Source organism: Equus caballus, chromosome 3, assembly GCF_041296265.1.
Source record: "Equus caballus isolate H_3958 breed thoroughbred chromosome 3, TB-T2T, whole genome shotgun sequence".
Lineage (NCBI taxonomy): Eukaryota > Metazoa > Chordata > Mammalia > Perissodactyla > Equidae > Equus > Equus caballus.
In genome coordinates this window covers 87,722,142-87,743,751 of record NC_091686.1, presented here as the reverse complement: position 1 = coordinate 87,743,751, position 21,610 = coordinate 87,722,142, and the positions used below count along the sequence as shown (strand labels likewise).

At 36.0% G+C, this 21,610-nt stretch overlaps 1 protein-coding gene across 2 annotated transcripts in view; it reads right to left on the bottom strand.

Moving 5' to 3' along the window:
• The window catches only part of GABRA4 (gamma-aminobutyric acid type A receptor subunit alpha4), a 64,736-nt gene that overhangs the window by 34,827 nt on the left and 8,299 nt on the right, over positions 1 to 21,610 (bottom strand). Inside the window, exons 3-8 of one of the 2 annotated variants that reach the window (XM_001495996.5) lie at positions 14,338 to 14,405; positions 13,099 to 13,319; positions 12,856 to 12,938; positions 10,093 to 10,236; positions 8,204 to 8,356; positions 2,082 to 2,341 (exon numbers count right to left, since the gene is read on the bottom strand). In XM_001495996.5, coding sequence (XP_001496046.1) covers positions 2,082 to 2,341; positions 8,204 to 8,356; positions 10,093 to 10,236; positions 12,856 to 12,938; positions 13,099 to 13,319; positions 14,338 to 14,405 — 929 coding nt within the window. The remainder of the gene's footprint in view (positions 1 to 2,081; positions 2,342 to 8,203; positions 8,357 to 10,092; positions 10,237 to 12,855; positions 12,939 to 13,098; positions 13,320 to 14,337; positions 14,406 to 21,610) is intronic. The other variant, XM_070262497.1, reaches the window with a different exon arrangement.

The following is a 21,610-nucleotide window of genomic DNA, read 5'->3' as shown; positions in this document are numbered from 1 at the left end:
TTTACATGTTGAATATCACAGCATCAAAGTGTATAAAACAAAAATAGTTAAAATGCAAAACATATTAACAGAATCTCATAATATTAATGGGATAATTTTTCATATCTTTCTTGGTATTTGAAACATCAGGAAGACAACAAGTGACTCATTAAAAGGGTGAAACAATAACCCTTTAAGTAAAATTAATTTAATAACTAAAAATCAACTCCTTCCAAACTGCTATCAAACACATATAAGTTTTTAGCATAATTCAGGGCAGAATAAAAGTATCAGTCACATTCAAATCTGTACAGGTAACATTCCTGAACACAGCATGACACAACTAAAGATAAGCAGCAGAGCTAAATAAACAAACAAAATCACATTTGGAACTTTTAATATTATCTTCCAAACAAGTCTTAGCCATAGAGAGAAACAGAACATAATTGCGGAATATTTAACAAATAATTATGATAATTTCATATATCAAAAGTTATGAATTATGGCCTAAGCTTTATGCAAAAGAAATCTCACCGCAATAAAGCAAATTTTATTATTAAATAAGAAACAGTGAAAATAAATTAGTAAGTATTAAACTCAAGTAGCTAGAAGAAGAGTAACAAAATTAACCTGTAGAAAGATGGTGTTAAAATAAATTATGAATCAAAAGTTAGAAAACAGAAACAGTAAAATAAATATATAAATAAATCAAAGGCTTGATTTTTTTAAGGGAACAGTAAACTATGTTTATTTTTATTTGTTTTTTAAATCATCTGTCTCCCTCTCCTCGTCCTACACTTAATTAAATTAATTAATTAATTAAAGTTTAAATGTAAACTCCACAGGGTAGGATATTTGCTGAGGATTTTTGTATACTGTGGATTCCAAGACCATAAATAGGGTCTGGCACACAGTTGGCATTAAATGCATATTTTTTAATGAGTGAAAAACTGAATGAATGACTAAGTAAGGGAAAGAGTTAACACCTAGAAGAATAAAGTTGATGATGTATATATGCTTTGATTTGGGCACACGCAGACAAAAAGAGTTTTGGGTCACCATTTGTGGCACCAGCCATCAGGGTGTGTACAAGTGACCACAGACACCTGTCTGCTGATTCAAGAAAGAAGCTGAGTAGAGTAAGAGTGAGGGAGAGAGAGTAGAGATCTGGGGAGATGGGGAGGGGGGAAGAGGACCTGTTGACATGAAGATCTGTTATTTTTGAACAACGGGAGTCCATGAGAAAAAAGTCACTTAAAAATTTTTTTTTAATATCAAATCACAGATGTGCCCAGTGTAAATTGCTGTAGCTCTTATTAGGCTTTCACATCCTTTTAGATCTGCCCCTTAGGATGAGAATTTTCAATTTTGGATGTACATCAACTACAACTATGAGCCCTCTTACTTATTGGTTTTATTCGTCTTAAATCGAAGCACAGGCTGCACCCAGCCTCATGGGGTGACTCTAATGTGGGGCCATGTTAAGAACCGCTGCTTTACTTTGTTCACTGAATTCTACTAAAATGCCTTTCCAACCCACTCAAAGATATCCACAGGTTCCCCTTAATAGTACACATAAGATTTTGCCCCTTTCTGTCAAAAATGTTTAATTCTGAAAAAAACTTTCAAACAACTAGTTCCATGTACATCTAGCTCATCCGGAGCTGCTTAATTTTTTTTTTTTTTTAAAGATTTTATTTTTTTCCTTTTTCTCCCCAAAGCCCCCCGGTACATAGTTGTATATTCTTCGTTGTGGGTCCATCTAGTTGTGGTATGTGGGACGCTGCCTCAGCGTGGTTTGATGAGCAGTGCCATGTCCGCACCCAGGATTCGAACCAACGAAACACTGGGCCGCCTGCAGCGGAGCACGCGAACTTAACCACTCGGCCACGGGGCCAGTCCCCTGAGCTACTTAATTTCTAAGTGATTAATCATGGTTTTAAAGTTTAAATTCATAATTATCATTTTATAATTTCCTGGATTTTTAAATTGACTTTCAAATTGTCATTGGGATTTTTAGGTTTTCGGTTTTTCCCCTGGTGATGCAAATTTGACCAAGAAAAAAGCTGAAATCTTAAACTGAAGGAGATTAAGTCAAATACCTGCAAAGGTACTTCAGGATGCTTTTCTCTCAGCACTGGAACAGCTGGAATTTCCTGGAGAGCTTTCGACGTCTTCTTTTTGGCTTTTTCCATTTGAATATTGGTAAAATAGTTGACAGCAGCAAACTCAATAAGGGCCGAAAATACAAAAGCAAAGCAGACAGCTATGAACCAGTCCATGGCAGTAGCGTAAGACACTTTGGGCAAAGAATGTCGTGCACTGATGCTCAGTGTGGTCATGGTGAGGACTGTGGTTATTCCTTTAAAGCAAAAGAGACAAAATACTTTACCATTACTTCTATGCAAAACATAAACAAACAAAAAGACTTAGGTATTTGGTGGGGTGCAGGTAACAAAGTTTGCAGTAACTCAAATCAAACCATCTGTGATGGAAGATTTGAATCCTAATGGTTCAGTGAAACTAGCATAGGCTTTGGAGTGAGAGAAAGATATGATTCAAATCCTGGCTCTTCAAATCATTGGCTCAGTGTGATTTGGGCTTAGTTAGGAAAACTCACTGGACTTGTTTTGATATCTACCTATTGGGTTTGCTGTAAAGATTATAGATACTTATAATCTTTAACTGAATATTACCTATTCAATTAAAATAATAAATTACCTGTTATGAAAGAGCTTAGTTTATATAAAACGATAAAGGTATATTCCATAGATTTCTAGAGCAATTTGGCTTTAAAAATATTGGACATCTATTACCCATCAGTTTATGGTCAGCAGGAAAATATTTGCAACAAGAATAGAGTCACTTCTCTTTCATCAGCAGGCTTCTGAAGCATATCGTCTCCAGGGAAGCCTTCTCCTCAGCCTAGAAAAAGGTTAGTTCCCATTCTCACTTGAAAAATTCCACTTGCCACCAGAACTATAGAGATATGCATTATTTAAGGATGCCAATATTTGTCCAAGTGTCCCTTTCTGCACCTTTTCCTATCTGTAGATCTAATCCATGTTATCTAGCTAATCTTGGAAATTTCTGTGGGGATTTACTATATCCATTTAAACTCATTCTATGTGTTGCCTAGGATAGCTCCTGAACTGACCCACCCACGTGTTTGGGGATAACAATGATGACGATGACGATGATGAAGGTGTCCAAACTATATACTCCAATCCATGCCAATCCCTGGCTGAAAGTCAAATAATATATGTTAAACTGAAGAGATAGTGAGCCCTATGGAACAATAAAAGAAGCATAATATTTTGATTTAGGGAGAAATGATATTGTCTCCTCAACTCAGCATTGAATTCTATTCTGCCTTGTATTGTTCCCTGTATGCAAGACTTGTTTCCTCAACTTGACTGAGCATAACCTCCTTGAGGGCAGAAGAGTCTAACATTACTTCAGGATTTACCATAATATTTCACATAGTGTCAGGCACACGATAAATGCACAGTACATATAAACTCACTTTTTCAGCTCCTCATTAATCCATTTTCTCTCCAGTGCCTACTGAATTGTCAATGTCTAGAACATGAAAAATTAGACCAACTGTGCAATACATGAGCTATAGATCTTTTAAAAACATTCCATAGACTACACAGAGAAAGAAAATTGAGGACTTGGTTGTACTCCCTAAGAAAAAAATTCGTGATATTTTTGACATTTATATTAGTCTAAAATAGATTTTAAAATGTATTCAGTCAAATACATAGATATCTAACTATCTATGAAAATGCACTAAGTATTGTGATTTCATTGTACTTTGTTTCAGAAAGAGACTTTAGAATTTTCAGGCCTCTATTGTAAAACTCAGAAAAATGGCACCGTTCCCATGCTGGCTCTGAGCTGTATGAACAAACCTTAAATTAATTTTGAAAAATTTTAGCTACAAAGTTTAAAGATAAATCAAAATTTTTTTGTTTTTTCATAACAATTTAACCTTAATGGCCTATTAAGAATTCAAAAATGTTCCACAAGCTTCTTAGAGATATTTCCTATAATATTATAGAAATTAGTCTGAAAGCACCTGGAAATAAAATATGAACAGTGAAGTCTAAAAGAGAATACTACTCTGAGAAGAATTCACAAAATTCTACAAAGACCATAATGTGATAACCAGAAAGAAACTTCAAACTCAAATATAAGCCATTTAGGATTCTCCATGTTGCTTTGAGCACTTTTTTTTTTTATAATAGAACAAATTCTCCTGAGGACAAGAAGTAGCAGTCTTCATTTTCTCCTGCTTTCATGCAAATAAATTCCCTTATTGATGCCAAGTAAACAGTATATTAATGCAATTGCTGAGCCATAAGTCCAAAAATTAATTTCTGATTGTTAGAGAGGGTAGATCACCAGGTTCATGAAGACGTTAAACGACGTTATGGACATCATTGCAAAAAAGGCTAGATATGTGGCCACTTTCCATTTCTCTTTCATTGTTTTGAGTCTACTTGATTTTAAAGTTTGTAGAATAGCCCTTCAGTTATTATGGTTCTTATTTTATGACTGTTGGCAAAATTAGGAAAGTAACTGGCATGAACCATTGGCTAAGCGTTTGAAGTCGTCATCCCTTTAGACATTAAAAAACTCTCTCTGCCTGGAGTCCAAATTTAAAGAAAGCACTAGCATGAAAAGGATGTGCTTATCATACCTGCTTTTAGCTGGAGCATTTACTTAAACACCAAAAGAACAGCAAACAGAAGCCAACCGTTCAGATAAGAGGCCAGGCTTCCGCTGCATCTAGGAAGACGGTGCATCTGTGGTAAATGGCTTAGCTGGCATCTACCCTGAAAACATTTCAATAACCATAGAATTTTTTCTGACACATTCAAGTATTGATGCCAGTCCCTGTTTTTAGAAGCTGAAAATGCACCATATTGGCTGGCCCAGGAGCTGGGAGAGGATGTGTAAGAGTAGGCTAAGACTGTACACAAGAGTGAATTTTTGGCTGGCCACTCCTAAAAGATGAACTAGTAATGATATAGATATGCCAGCTGGCATTTACTCAGGTTTAATGTTTTACTATACTGGAATAATTAGAAAACTTAAAGGCATACCACCTTGGAAAGAATTTAGCACACTCTACTTCTCATATTTACACTGATTTTTTTTTTTTGGTTTTATTTTTGCATGATCTCTAGAAACATCCCTGACCCAGCAAATTCTCTCCTTGAGTGAAGAGGGAAATGAGAATTATAGAAGATAAATACCAGCCCAGAATTAACTTTTTACCGAAATCTCATAGGAAATTGATTTCTAATGCTCCTCAAATGCTTAAAACTTAACTTCCTTAGGAAAATATCATCCTAGAGTCTCAATGAACAGTTTAGTAATTACCATTCTGACACATCTTAGGTCTTTGAAGACTTAATTATTGGGCATAATTTCCCTTGTCAATCAAAACCAACATCTTGGCACATGAGCACAAGACAGAGGCAAATGGGAAAAGCTACCCACAGAATACCTTCAGCACACATCCATACAATCTCACTCAGCAGCTCTGGAATTCTCCACAAGCCCCCACATCCCCATGCCCCCTGTGAAGATAAAAGGCAGAGTTCTCAAAGTTAGAAATTTTCTTGGTCCATCTGTTAAATGGCAGAGTTCTCAAAGTTAGACAGAAATTATCTTGGGTCCATCACTTAAACAGGTGATTTTATACAAGTTTATTAATCTCATTGAGTCTATTTCCTCATCCATAAAAAATTAATAATGCATACCATGCTGACTTATTATGAAGATTAAATAAGATGACCCCAAAAGCATACAGCAAATCTTATCATCATTAGTACTAGTATTACCAGTATCCTCACTATATGCTACTTAATTTCCTTTCAGTGTCTTATTTGGATAGGAAATATTGTTTGGGTACAGCTGTAATCAATGCTATCCCTCTGGATATTCTAGAAATTTCTATTATTTGGGGATAAGAGAGACAGAACAGTGGCTATCAGTTTGCAATCAACAAAGAAAGTGTTCAAAGCTTATCAACCAATCACAATAACTATAAAATACAGAGGACTTCCCATTATAATACCAAGTAGTGATTCTCAAATGAGGTAGATGGCAGCATGGACCGTCATAATAATAAATGACACAAATAGGATTTACCACGTGATAGGCATTTTTCCAAGTGGTTTATTCAAATTAACTCCCTTAACGCTCACAGCAACCTATGAGCTAGGTACAACCATTCATCCTGTTGTAACACGTGAGGAAACAGGCAGAAGTAACTCATTGAAGGTTCACAGCTAATAAGTGGTAGACTTCGGGGTGACAACCTAGGCTAGCTCACTCCAGAGTCTGTGCTATGACACTATCATCTCTTCATGAAAGGCATCATTGATGGGTCAGTATTTTCTGTTCTAGATTCTTCAGGACCATAGAAAAGAATATGATAATATGTGGACAAGTGGCTACTATTTTAAACGATGATAGTTCCTGAAATACTAATATTATTTGTACTGGGAAAATTTAAGGGACTTTGGTCTGGCACTTAGCCTCAGCAGATACTTCCTGCCCAGTCAGGCTGCCCTTGAACATGATGAGTAGACTCAAGGTTAGTGTCAGCACTAAATGAGATAATGAGTATCAAGAATTTAGCACAGTGTCCGGTATTCCATAACAGAAAGATATATGTTTTCTTTCAAAAACAATTAAAAATCAAGGAAATCAAGTCAGAAAAAAATAGATCTCCCTGAGATGATAGAGTATATGGGAGAGAGTAACTAATATGTACAAAGTCCTCCACATACTCTGTAATGAGTACTGTGCATAACTAAATCCTCACTAGTCTATGAAGGAGACATGTGTTATCATAATCTTATGGGTGGAGAAAATTAGTGGCAGATTTGGGTTTTAAACCCTGACCTATTGGAGTCCAAAGCTTAGATTTGCTGTTTTCTCTCCTTCTTTTTCACACTTATTTTTAATAGCTAAAATTTATTCAACACTTGCAATGGGCAGTTATTCTTTAATTGAACCCTCACAACTTTATGAAGTGGATAGCACCGTTATACCTGCTCGCCACCTTTCTGAGGTCACATCCTGCCCCCAGCATTGACCCTTCCATAACAGTTTCCCCAGTAGGATTCCAATACCTTCTTGAGTGAACCTAGGATTAAAGGGGTGGGAGGGGGAGGTCTATGCAAAAATATCCCCACATTCAGGTCCGCTGACAACACTAAGATGCCCTTATCAGCAGTTCTCTGAATGGAGAGGGAGGTGGGATAAGAAGTTCCCACTCTCCCCAGCTCCTTGGCTCCAGCATCCCTTCAGCTACCATGTGACAAGGATATTATACCACAGCTTTGATCCCATCACATAGAAAAAGAAAAGGGAGATTAGCATCTCTTGTGAGGACTATATCTCCATTTCAGAGCAATTCTGATCATTTTCATTCTTATCCCACTACTGAATGCTTTTTCTGCTCACAATCAATAGAAAAAGAATACAGAACTATATTGAATTAAATAAACATCATTATAACTAATTTTATTTAAAAGCATGACTGATACGTAAAACACTTATTAACATCTATAAAAATTTAAAACTCATGTCTTCTGGACTTCCTATAGTTTAGAATAAGATATATAGGAAGCCCCTATAAAAACAAAAAGAATAAAATGTGTTCAGAAAAAAGATGCAGATAGAATATAACAATGAGCTAATAAACTAAGCATATAATACCTTCCAATTCAATGCAGCTAAACTATTTGCATTGTGTTCCTCTTCATTAAAAGGAAAATTATTGTAAGGCTTTCTTATTCAGTCAACCATGACTTTTATTTGTTTTATTTTAAGCACCCAGTGCATTTCATTTTAACACCTTGATTATTATTTTAATTCAATTACACAGCATTAAGCTAGGAGCCCAAGAATATTACCAAAAGTGAAATTAGATCCAGATTCATGCTTGATCTTCACCTGTCTGGTCTCGACAGGGGAAGTCTGATGGGGCCCCAAAGAATGGACTGCCCACATCCTTTCAAGCCTTATTACTTTGTATAGGGTAGATAAAAATGAAAGTTTGTATGATTCTTTACTCAGTACAGCCTGATATATTACAGCTTAATATTTTCTTAGAAATGATATCTAAGGCTATTCCCACGAATCATGATCAAAAGGTAATGTGGACAAAAATACCCAAGAAATGAATTGCAATTACCAAATACAGTCCTAGCTGGAACTGATTCCTTATTTATCCAGAATGAAACTTGAGAAAGAATCACTGTCATAATGCATGGAATGTACGTCTGAATCATAAAATAACCCATCTTCCGTCTGAGGTGGAAGTAAACCGTCATAACAATATATTCACCTACAAATAAAACATGAGGAAAATGTATTATTGGTTCTGCAGCAATTATCCAATGGCTTCATAGTCATATTTCAGACTAACAAACAGTATTCTAGGCAAAGAAATTATCTGTTGTGGATAACAACACAAACATCGAGAAATATGTAGTTCCTAAGTAGGGGGAAATGATATTGAACATCATTGCACAGAAAAACACTTTTGTTCTACGTAGTGGTTAAACAATTTAATATATTGGACTATAATTTTTAAAAATTCTTGCAGTGCTTTCTATTTTAAAGATCTGATACTGGGGTCAGCCCAGGGGCATCATGGTTAAGTTTGCTAGCTCTGTTTGGTGGCCTGGGGTTAACGGGTTCAGATCCCCTGAGCGGACCTACACACCGCCCATCAAGCCATGCTGTGGCGTCCCACACACAAAATAGAGGAAGAATGGCACAGATGTTAGCTCAGGGACAATCTTCCTCAAGCCAAAGAAGAGGAAGAGTGGCAACAGATGTTAGCTCAAGGCCAGTCTTCCTCACCAAAAAAAATCAAATCAAATCAATCAATAAAGGTCTAACACTGCTAAAGCAATTAACCTTCATTCTCAATATTTTTCAAGAGCAGAATTTAGACTTAAACTTTTGTGGAAAATCAGTAGGAAAAAATGGAAATACATACACACACACACACACACACACATAGACACAGACATATGAAAATATATAGCTTAACTTTAGAAAGAATTGAAATACACATATACATTAAATGTGTATATATGCTTAGGGAGAGGCTGCCTTACTGTCTTAGTTTTAGGGAAGAGCTGTATTTCTAAATGTTATGTATGTGAAGAAAAATACAAAGAGACACACATAACGTAGAGCCACATAGAACATCCCTGCTTTCAAGCAAGTTTTATTGGCATTTAAACAAAAACCTAAAAGCTAATAAGCAAACAAACCATAAAATTTCTGGTACCTGTTAATGAATATTTTTAATGTTACATCTGAAAGGAAGATATTAAGAAAGTTACTTGAAAGCAGTAGCTTTATTCTCAGACTGTGAAGTCCAAGATTCAGAAGCCTCAAATCCTCCCAAAATGTGATATTAATCCCACTTTCAGGCTGGAAAACGAATGTTTTCAAAAAATATATGAGTAAGGAATACTTTTAGAACAAGCAATAATCAGCCAATTTTCCCCAATAAATATGATAAAAACTAAATTCTATGATTCTTTCATTCATACTCCAAAAGCAAATACAGACCAAGAATGGTCAATAATATCCATCTTCTTGTGTGACAGCTTTAATGTATACTCTGAATATATTTTGTAATTAAGCTTTATATTTTGCTCTTACTTTTGAAAATATAGTTGCACCACATTAATTGGGCAAAATAAAAATGATTTTGGGAAAACACCAAAAAAAAGAAAAAGGGAAAGTCCAGTGTTCAATGGTCAGACTTCTTGCCTCAGAATTCTGTTCAAAATAGTTTTAATATATTTGATTATTGACTTTTGTTATGAATAAGAAAACCAACTCACTTTTCATGTCTCATCAACTCAGAATTTATTTTAAACCAAAATAAGATTATACCCAAAAATAAAGAAATTCTTAACTATAAGTTATACATCAAGCCTCTTTCTGGAAAGTTTTTGTTGTCCCCTGAGAACACTAGATATTTCAATGAAAAAGGGAGGACAAAACTCCATTGCTAATGCCAAGTAGCATATTGAGTTTAATTGTTAAACATCTCACCCGTAATGGATTTGATAGTTTCACTTGATACGGTTTGCCCAATCAAGTCATATTGAACTAAGCTGGAAGACTCCTTTGGAACTTCTACTGATTTCTCAGGACCTTTCGTCCAGGTATAAATCATCTCACTCTTCGGGTATGCATCTGAATGAGAGCACAGAACGTGGTTAGAGTCAGTGCTCCTTTTGCATCAGCATTGATGGTCAACAATTAAGAACATTACACATGTTCAGGAAAGATGGAATAAATGAAAACAATAATCATTATGATTTATCAAACATGTTTGGGATTTAGAAAATGGTAGAGATTAAATAAACAGCCTTGCAATTGGGTATATATCTTGATTTTATGCCAAAGGATTGGAGGAGGATAAACTAAAACGAAGGCAACTAAAATGACTAAAATGCCATGTATGCATCAATGCACTTGGATATGTTTCCATAGTAATAAGATAAGCAGTTGAAAAGTAGAAATAATAAACCGCAAAAAAGTACTGTCAAACTGCTGCTTCTTTCCATTCTAATTCGCTTCCAGTGCTTGACCAATACTGGCTTCTCCCATCCTAATGCAGCTCTGCCAATTAGAAACATACCAGATGCTGCCCATAATACAACAACAACAACAACAACAAAAACAAACCCTACTGTTGAGAGAACTCTCCAGGGGTCACCTATTCCAGACTCTGCCTCTGGGCAATACCCATGCTGTTTGGGAAGCATTCTGCAGTGACAACTGGCTATGCTGTTTGTGAAGCTCTCCAGGGAATATAATAACCCAACCAGTTCCACTACCTTTAAACTCTTACAGTCAGGGCATTTTCCTTTCCATCTTCAACAAATCCCTCCCAGCAACAATTTAAGCCCATTTTCTTTTATTCGATGTGCAGTGCAAATGGAGACCAGCTGCTTGCTTACCAGTCTACCCAGAACAGATAGCTTGGCTTACACACAAATAAATTCAAAAGAACCAAGAAGAATTGTGTGCTACCCTCCACATACCTTCCTAAAATGGCCAGAGCACAGTAGGTCCTTGGTGGAATTTTTTAATTCTACAAAAGGAGTTCATACCTAGAGAGACTATCTTTACAAATGAGTTTGCAAAACAAAAAAGAGGCTTGTGTTGTCATTGAGCCGTATATAGCTATGTGTCAACGCTTATCTCCTGAAGTGTATTCATGCTTAATCATTCATTTAAAGTCCTGAATGCTATATTCCTGTCCATGATATTTTCAATTAAATATCCTTCTCTTGGCTACCCCACCTGTTGGAACAATCTTTTTCTTTCCTGGTTCTTCTCATTCCTATGAATTGTAAACATAGTTAAATGGTATTCTTCTCTTTCTGGAATAATTAAGGATTATTTACTAAGTATGATATACCTCTCTTTTTAATTTCCCACTCAAAAACATCAGCTTCCAAAAAGTGATTTCTTTATTATATACAAACTTTGAGCACCTACCAAGTGCTTCCCCTGAGAACTAGAGGGGCATGACTGGGAGAGGACTTCCCCTAGATTAGAACTAGCTTGGGTGAGATTTAAATTATTATAGCACAAACGGATTTCAATTCTGGCCCTAGTTAGATCACCCTTTCCGTCTATGTATTTTTCTGGTTTTATCTTCTCTCATTAAGTCATTGGTCAAGGAGCAAATGACTCTCTCTAGCTTCAAGTTAGCTCACTGAATACTGTGATTACTAGGGGTTATAAAAAGAATCATGACTGCCGATTCTCACTAAGCTAAGCAATGAGCAATGATAACGGCAGGCAACAGTTTCACAATCACTGCAACTAAGAATCTGAAGCAATAGTAAAAGCCAGCATCTATTTTTGGCAGATTCTGATTGAATCAAATATTTGAGGCCGGCTTTAGAAGAGGCAATCACATTTTGCTGCCATCTCAGAGAAGGGGGCTTGAGGGAAAGGAATCCCATATTCTTTCTTACCCATTCATTTCATCCTCTTGCCTTCAACTCCACAAAATATCCCCAATCGTTCTATCTCACACCTTCTCTTCTAGTACCAGCCTAGTCTAAGCCATTGCTATCTTTGATTCTACTAAAACAACAGCCTCCAACTCTTCTCTGCTCCTACTCTAGCCTCTCTACAATCCATTCTCCATAGAAAAGCTGAAGTGAAAGGTGAAATGTCAAAGAAAGCCACGCCACTTAGTAAAACCTTCCAAAGCCTTCCTAAAGCATTTAGAATAGAATTCAAACTCTTTCATGTGGTCTATAAGGCACTATACTATTTGGCCCTGTCTATATGTTAGACCACACCTCCTGTTATGCTTGTACCATATTTCAGCCACTTTTATACTAAGAGTGCTGTTTACGTTATTTTAACCCGTGTCAAGCCCTGAACTTCTTTGGCCTTTTTTCAAGTTTGCCATAAAAGACTGCTGATAAAAGAAACTGTTAAGTTACAAAAACAAAAAAGTCATCTATGCTTTCTATGTTACACCACCAAGATATGGAGTTCAGAGGTCCCTAAATTTCATCATTTACCACCAACCTACTAATTATAAGTCAGTCTACCTAGGCTATCTGTAGAAATAAGTTTTTGTTTTTTGAGGTAAAGGGGGTTGTTTTTACTTCTTTATTTAAACCTATTAGCTAATAAACGGTCTCCTAAAAATCAAACCTTGGATAGTTGTTGTCATGGACAATGAATTAAATGTGGAATTACGGAAAATCACACACACATATAAATATCAGCTTGCATAACGTAATCACAAATTCTAACAGCATTTTTACTGTAACTTACAACTCCCAAATTTCAAAGGGCATGCATGACCATCCATGGGGAAATCCACCAATCTCATGGGACACTCCGCACTTATGGTGAGTCTATGACGGAAAAATGCAATTAAATAAAATCAACTCTTTCTTAAAAAATAATTTTATAGATCTCTACAATGAGAAAGAAGGAAGGAAAAAAGAGAGGAAGGAAAGAAAAAAGAAAGGAAAATAAGATAAAGGGAAGAAGGAAAAAGAAAAAAATGACTACCTCATTGTGTATAAGATAGTGCCATTTCTCATAATTCTAAAAAGCTTATTTGGAGCTGTCATATTATGGGAGACAGATTTCTTTCCATTCCTGAAGAACGTATCAGGGGTCCATACTTTTGTTACCATCATATTGTTCAATCTCAAAATTTCAATGGGGCCATCATATTTTAGTCTTTTGTCAATCCATGTCTGTCTGAAGAACACATCCATTGTGTATTCCTAGGAAAATTAGTTTGTGACATATTCAAATCTCAGATGCCTATACATAAGTATGCAGAAAAAATACATTAGATTCTAGTCTCTTTCCCATTCATAAAAAAGACTATCCAAATAAAAACAAAGTTAATAGGAAAAGAAATTTTCTTAAGTCAATGGAGCAAAAAGATTCTCAACAATTAAAGCATGTTATGTCCATCTTGATACCTTAATCTTCTACATTTTTTTAGATAAATAAATTAACATACATAGAATTATTCAAGAATAATTAATATAATTCAATAAAACTGCCAGCACTAGGTAATGACAGTTGTACTTTATTTTACACCAAGTAGCAAAATTAGTTAATGTGCAACAAATATCATTGCATAATAAATCATAAAATTGTAAGCATCTCTTTAAGACAAAGCAAAATATGTAAATGAGAAATCTTATGTTCATAAAATTTACTGAAATTAGCCTAGGAGCCTAGGGTCAAGCAAAAAAGTAAAGCAGGTTCTTTGACCTGTAAACTACAAATATTTATATTAGAGAGCACAACTGAATGGATGAATTCATCCTGACCAATGCTTTGTCTTCTACGCTCTTTAAGCATGAGAGTGAGGGAGGGAGAGAAGGGGCAGGTTGGCGAAAGAGTGAGCAGTTGGGCCAATATGAAATTCTAAATGCAATTAGGGCAACAATGTAGCTCCATACCAAAACTAATTACACTGTCTAATTTTCTCCTCTTCAATAATTTTCTGGGGGAAAAAAAATACTGCATGCAAGGTTGTGCCATGGGGATTAATGATAGGCAAGTTCTTTTCCTTATGGAGAATGACTCGAAACCAAAAAGTACTCAAATATTAGAGCTGAAATGCAAATTCAATATCTTACTCTTCATGAATTTCTGAGTCTAATTAAGCTGTTCTTTGACTTTCTAGCTTTGTGTGATTGACAACAAAATAAATATTAATTGCCCTCTTTTCTGCATGTTTTCTTCAAAACCTCAAAAGGTACATTAAATTTTCCAAATACCTACCATTTCAACATCAGAAACAGGTCCAAAGCTTGTGACATATATGTCAGTTTTTACTTCTGTAACAGGACCTAGTAGGTATGAAGTAAATAAGTGTGAAAAAATAATTACCAATTTTACAGGCAAGGTAGGTACAATAATTAAAGAGTAAATACAGATATGATATATCATGTTTTTACAAGCATCTTAAATTTTCAGTGAGATAATGCATCTCCACAAAAAATGTAGACAAAAGAACAATAAAACCAGAAAGTGATGCTTACTTACAGGCAGAAAGAAACCCCAATTACTTACTGGGAACCTTGTTTCTTCAAAGATACATCACCCCCAGGCACTGTTATGACAGGCAGTGCAGGGAACAAAAGCTTTCAGCCTTTGTAATGTTTTATAGTCCATCATCTGATTGGTTTTTAGGAATGAAGTGAGCTGTTAAAAAGAGGGAACTTAGCCAAAAGAGTGAAAAGGAGAAAAACCATAATGGCTGCAAGGAATGCATCTTTGGAGAGTCGAGGATGCTGGTAAATAACTTAAGCACAAAAATGATTCATGGTAGGGGGCCAGCCAGGTGTTTTAGTGGTTAAGTTCAGCCACTTGGCTTTGGCGGCCCAGGGTTCGCAGTTTCGGATCCTGGGCACAGACCTAGCATCACTTGCACGCCACGCTGTGATGGCTCCCAACATAAAGTAGAGGAAGACTGGCACAGATGTTACCTCAGCAACAATCTTCCTCAAGCAACAAGAGGAAGATTGGCAACAGATATTAGCTCAGGGCCAATCTTCCTCAAAAAAAAAGAGTCATGGTAGACCACCACTGGTGATTGGGATCAAAGTCAAGCTCTTTATAAAACAGATCTACTCACATTTTGCCACCTACTAGCTGTGTGATCTTGGGCAAGTTACTTAACCTCTCAATAGCAGCAGCCATACACGTCAAGCAAGATTGCTGATGGGGCTCAAACGAAATTGCTCATATGAAATTTTGAACACAATGACTCTCTCATGGAAGTACTTACTAAGTATTAGTTTCTCTTTGCTTCTGATAATGGCAACTACAGAGATTCTTTCCTAGGCCTAAACAAGACTGGTTCAGGAAAAAATATATGGGTGCGTTTGGCAGAAGAGAAGGTGTGAGCATCATGACAACGGGGCTGACACTGATTTTAGACAAAGGAAAATTGCCACAATCTGGGTTTAGCATAATACTTAAAATCTGGAATTCTGGAGTTCAAATTTGGCTCTAACACTTTTTAATTGTATGATCTTGGTCAAGTCAAGTATCTTCGCAGGTCAAGGTTTTAATGAGTATTAACTGAAACAATATATGTAAATCACTTGCCCTAGTTTCTAGAATATAATGTGCTCAGTAATGATAATAGTTACTGTTACATATAATACAGCTTTTTTTTTTTGAGGAAGATTAGCCCTGAGCTAACATCCGCTGCCAATCCTCCTCTTTTTGCTGAGGAAGATAGGCCCTGAGCTAGCATCTATGCCCATCTTCCTCTATTTTATCTGTGGGATGCTTGCCACAGCATGGCTAGATAAGCAGTGCATAGGTCTGGGCCCGGAATTTGACCTGGCGAACCCCAGGCCACCAAAACGGGGTGCACAAACTTAATCACCACACAACCGGGCTGGCCCCATAATACAGCTTTTTATTACTAATAGAAATAAAAAATTGTTGCCCTCTTGAACATCATTTCCTTAAGTGATGGTTTATAACACTATGTGGCCAGGAGCTAGATACTCCATACTGGAAAGAATAACATCTGCTATCAAGATGGACTAGTTCCCTTTGAGACTGATTGGATAATTGGATTTATACCAAAAAAGACAAAGAGCAGTTGGTATAGCCGAATGCCCTAGGTCTAAAGTTATCCTCATAAAAGTGAATCAGAAGATTTCTGCCTCTATAGGATAAAGACTGAGCCATAGAAAGAAAAATAGTTTGGGGGAGAGTGAGAAAATCCTTGCTTGACTGAGTATCCTAAGAAAAATATATTCTTTGGAAGCATAGTGAGAGAAAACTATAGATCAGGCTAATCTGCCATGAATTTTTATTTTTTTAAAAATAACACCTTTGGAAAACAGAGAAAGTAAGTGTGAGAAGTTAACTGCGTTTTTATTTGAATGAGCAATTGGAAACAACAACAACAACAACAAAAATATGGTAGTAATAAGCTCACTAAAGCCTAATTATTCCGAGAACAGACAGGTAATCCAGGAAGCAGGTAATGTGTGTTGAACCTTAGAAGATGGAGATTTCACTCAAAGTGGTTCAAGAGTGAGAGAAATCACTCTGGTTGTTTCTTAAGGACAGTGGCTACAGTGTTAAAAGCACTACCTCACTGCCAATCAGTGCAAAGAGAGGTAAGTTAGTTAGAACAATTAAGGTTGAATATGTCCTGACAACTGGACTGTTGGACATGATTCTTGAGAAATCGGAAGTAACAATGAAGATCAATTTAGGGCAGTGGTTCTCAAACTTTAACTGGATCAGAATCACCAGGAAGCTTTGTTAAAGCATAGATTGCTGGACCCCACCCTCAGACTTGCTGTTTCAGTGGGTCTAAGGTGAGGCCTGACTATCTGAGTTTCTAACAAGCTGCTAGGTGATGCTATTTGATTTACTCTAGTTTACAGACAGTATTCATCTGTTTTCTAGAATAGTATTTACCAAACTGTGTCCTGTAAAATATTAATACCGTAGGTGATCTATGGGAGTGGGGGAAGTTTAGAAGAGGGAGGAATTAGGCTAATGATATTTTTCCTTATAAATTTATATTAAGGAGTATGAGTTTATGCCAATTCTTGCAGCTATAATGATTCCGTGATAACAACGGATATTTTCAAATTGTTACCTGACATACTACTTTTTCAATGATTCTTGAAAAATGCTTTGTCTTCAGAATTACAACCTCAGTATTTGTTTGTGACATTATTCAGTATTTGCTTTATATGATCACATGGATCTTTGAAATTGAGTTAGCTCCTAAAAAAATATGATTGGTAAAGGGATTTCATTTGGACACTCATTCAATAAACATTTATTGAGTAAGCACCTGCTGTATACCAGGACCCATGGTAGGCCCTGGTGCTACAATGATAAACAAAACTCATGAGCTCCCTACCTAAAGCAGGTAACATGCAATAGTCAGAGTATAAATAATAAAGAAATAAACTAAATGGAAGAATGTTGTCATTCATAAGAGGAACAAAACAGGCTTGTAATTGAGTGAGAGACTGAGAAGCCACTCTAGATTTTTTAGCACCCTTTGAAGCGGCGACTTTTAAACAGAGACCTGAAGATGAGCACAAGCCATTGGAAGAGCTGAGAGAACTGCATTCCAGGCAGAGAGAACTTAAAGGGAAAAGCTCAGAAGCCGGAAAGACATAGTGTGTTCTAGAAAAGAGGCCAGCGGGGCTGGAGCAAAGCAAGTGAGGAAGAGAATGATAAGAAATGAAAGCTACATAGACAGAATGAAAACCAGAATCAGTGGACAGAGCCCTACCCCGAGACCATATTCTGAAAGTGGCATCTTTTAAGCAACATATCTGTAATATATGTTATGGTCACAGTTGTTAAAACTATGTGGAAAAGATCCTGTGGAAATCCTAGCGACAGATGGAGCAACACATAAAGAAGTTGTTATGGGCTGAATTATGTTCCTCCCAAATTCATATGTTGAAGTCCTAGCCCCAAGAAACTCAGAATGTGACCATATTTGGAGTTAGGGTCTTTAAAAAGAGAGCTAAGTTAAAATGAGGTTACAAGGATGGGCTCTAATCCAATGTAACTGATGTCCTTATAAGAAGAGATTAGGACATAGAAATATACAAAAGAAAGACCATAAGAAGACACACAGAGAAGATGGACATCGACAAGCTAAGGAGAGAGGACTTAGAAGAAACCAACCCTGCTGACAACTTGATCTTGGACTTCTAGCCTCCAGAATTGTTAAAAAATAAATTTGCTATTGTTGAAGCTACCTAGTCTGTGGGAGTTTGCTATGGCAGTCCCAGCAAATGAATCCTGAGGTTAATCATTTTTCCTATGTTCTTTCCCCAAGTTTTCTCCCTCTCATATTCAGTACAGCTCCGCCTCTGCTCACAGGCTGTAATAAGAAGTTTAATTTGTATCCTTTAATCATGGGGAGTCCATCAAGTGTTTGAAGTAAGGAAATTATATGATCTGAATTATATTTTTTACCAAATCACTCAGGCAGTTGTATGGACAGTAAATGATAGGGAGGCAAAGTAGAAGAAGGGCTCTTAGAAGAGGCAGCCATACTAGTCCGGTTGAGAAATGAGAGTGGCGTAGACTAGGGATGTGGCAGTGAGGATGGAAAATTTATAGATCAGGGTCATGTATGGGTCTAACTGTTCACAGGGAATGGGTTTTTCCCAAAGAGAAATAAACAGAGATTTAATAATTCTGTTTATTGAAGGTATGCTATGAGCCAGGCATGATACTAGGCTCTTTCCATATCCTACTTTATTTAATCCTCACAACACTCTCCAAGGGTGATATTATCATGAGAATTTTATGGATCTGGAAACTGAGTTCACAGATGTTAAATATTGTATGCCAGAGCCAAAATTATAACCCCCTTGTATTCATCTCCAAAGTATGTTCTAGCTTTCCTACACTAATTATATCATTAAATAATAAGTCAACAATTGATTAATTACTTATATGCTTTTCTAGCTTTGTACATAACATGCCACCCACATTTACTGTTTTGTTCATCAGTGGTTTCTGAATGATGTTCCTGCAGCTCTTTCTATGCCTTTGCTCTCAGTCTGATCACAGCCTGCTTGAGTCTGTCTTTCTCCCCTTAACAGTGAAGATGAAATCTTAATCTGCTTTGAAGTCCCCAACTAACATACTGCTTTGTACGTAGTAGGTGGTGAATAACTATGTGTTTGACTGTGTTCCTAATATCATCCCTGTAGTAATTTAAAAACCTCCCAAAAGGAAAAATAACTGGGATTCCTTTTGGGTTTTTTTGAGTTAATCTAAAAATATTTCCTGATTAAAGTAGAAACTGTGTCTTATTTATATTTGTACCCTCTCCCAGAACTAATCCCAGGCCTTAAATGTAAGAGGTTGCCGATAAATCAGTTTTCAATGAATAATGGTCGCTATGTAATTAAGAATAATACTTAGAGACACTTGTTAACACCACTGTTTAGGATGTTCAAACCAACCTTACACAGAGCATAATTACATAGAAACCAGATAATTCTGAGCTTGGAAGGACTTCTCATAATTTTATATGCATTTGTGTAGCATTAAAGACACGTTTTATTTAAAAAATCCTACTTCTTTGGTAATAGCGAAATGTTTTTCAATCCCCAAAATATGATGGGCAGTTGGTAAAGCAAGAATCTCCAACTGCCTTTGAAAGAAAGAACCAAGACCACCAAGATCAAATTCAGGGGAATACTCCCATCTTATTAATGAATCTAACTTGCTGGGAAAGTAGGAAGGTAACTAACAATGTATCAAATAATTTTCCACTGTTAACTTTTCTTTAGCTATATAGACCTGGTCAAAGGATATCACTATTTAATTTCTTTTCCAATAACAGTGTCCAATTTGCTGTCACATCAGGAGAAAGACTTAAACTATTTTGCTGATGTTGAAACTAGTCAATCCTGTTCTCCACATTGCCTCCCCAGCTCCACATTGGAGAAAACATTTCTGGTTTGTCAGCCACCTGAATCCACGCATTCAGCTACATCTTACAAAACACTATTGATGTGTCTCCAAAAATCAAGAGATATAACAATAACAACAAAGAATCTTGAGTGAAATATTTAAAGAAACCTCTAATTTTGTTGTCAGTTAGAAAATATAGAATATTAGCCTTCCTGCATATTAAACAAAGAACAGACATCCATTGACATTGCAGAGAAAGCAGAAAACTATAGAGTTTTACTTAGATGACATTAAATATTAATGCTTCCTGCATCCTATGATCCTTCTATCTATCCAGGCCAACTTTTTAAACAATTAAAATAATTTTAAAAATAAGAAAAGAATTTTAGAAAACAATAGAATACGGGCAAAAAATGAAAAAGTAACTCACAGAAGGAAAATTCTTATAGGAAATAAAGATTTGAAAAGATGTTCAACGACATTAGAAATCAGAAAAATTCAAATCATTTCACAATAAACTACCAATTCAAGTATAAATATATATATATATAAAGCATTGAAGGGTTTGTAGATCCTGAGTCTCATATGCATTGTAAATGGGAGCTTGAATTTGTAAAACCACCACAGAAAACAGTTTGGCATTATTTCATCAAGACAAACTCCCACTTACACTAAGATCCAGAAAAATCCATTCCTGGATGTATATGCAAAAGAAACTCTTGCACATTTACAGCAGGAAATTTGGGCCAGAATATTCACAGCAACACAATCTTGGAAACAAGCAAAATGCCTACTGCCAACAGAGCAGATGAATAAACTGGTTCCTATGCAATGGGAATATCACAGAGCAGTCAAAATGAATGATCTCTAGCAATATGCAACAACAAGAGTGAATCTTAGCAATACACAGTTAAGTGACAAAGCATCAAAAGATTATATATAGCATGTTCAAAACAATTAAATTTTTAATTTTTATTTATTAAGAAATAAAGTTGAGCTAAAATGATATTCAAAGAAAAGCTATGAAATAATTTAAACAGGACCCAGAACGGTGGTTACCTCGGGTGGGGAAGACAGGAAGACAGGATGAGGGAGGCCACGGAGCAGAACAAAAGTTGGTGCCAAGGATGTGCTGTTTGATGACTTAATGGTATGTTTATCAGATGGATGAGCGGATAAAAAGAAGGTTACATGTGGACCAATAATGAGAGTGTGTCATTAACCAAGGATTGCTAATCCAGAATCCAATTCTGTGCACTAGAGGCTTTTTAAAATAAATACATAAAAAGGCCTAGAGAATCATAAACCAATGCAAGCTCATGTATCTTTTCATCTAAAAAAAACCAACAACGCAAGAAAGTATTATCTAAATATCCACCAAGTTACTAATAGCCTGTATTTAGATTTTATAGTACCTATTTCAGGAAACACCAAATGCATTTTGCATGTTCTTGCCCAAAAGAAAATGCAAATATATGATAGCACCAGTACATATTTTTTGCTAAACCGAGAGCATAAGAAAGAAAATTTATGTTCTGGATTCTACAGTCTCTTGTTTTCTCAAGAGTATCTTTCTTTCAGTTAACCCTTCCCTCAACTCTAACATTAAATT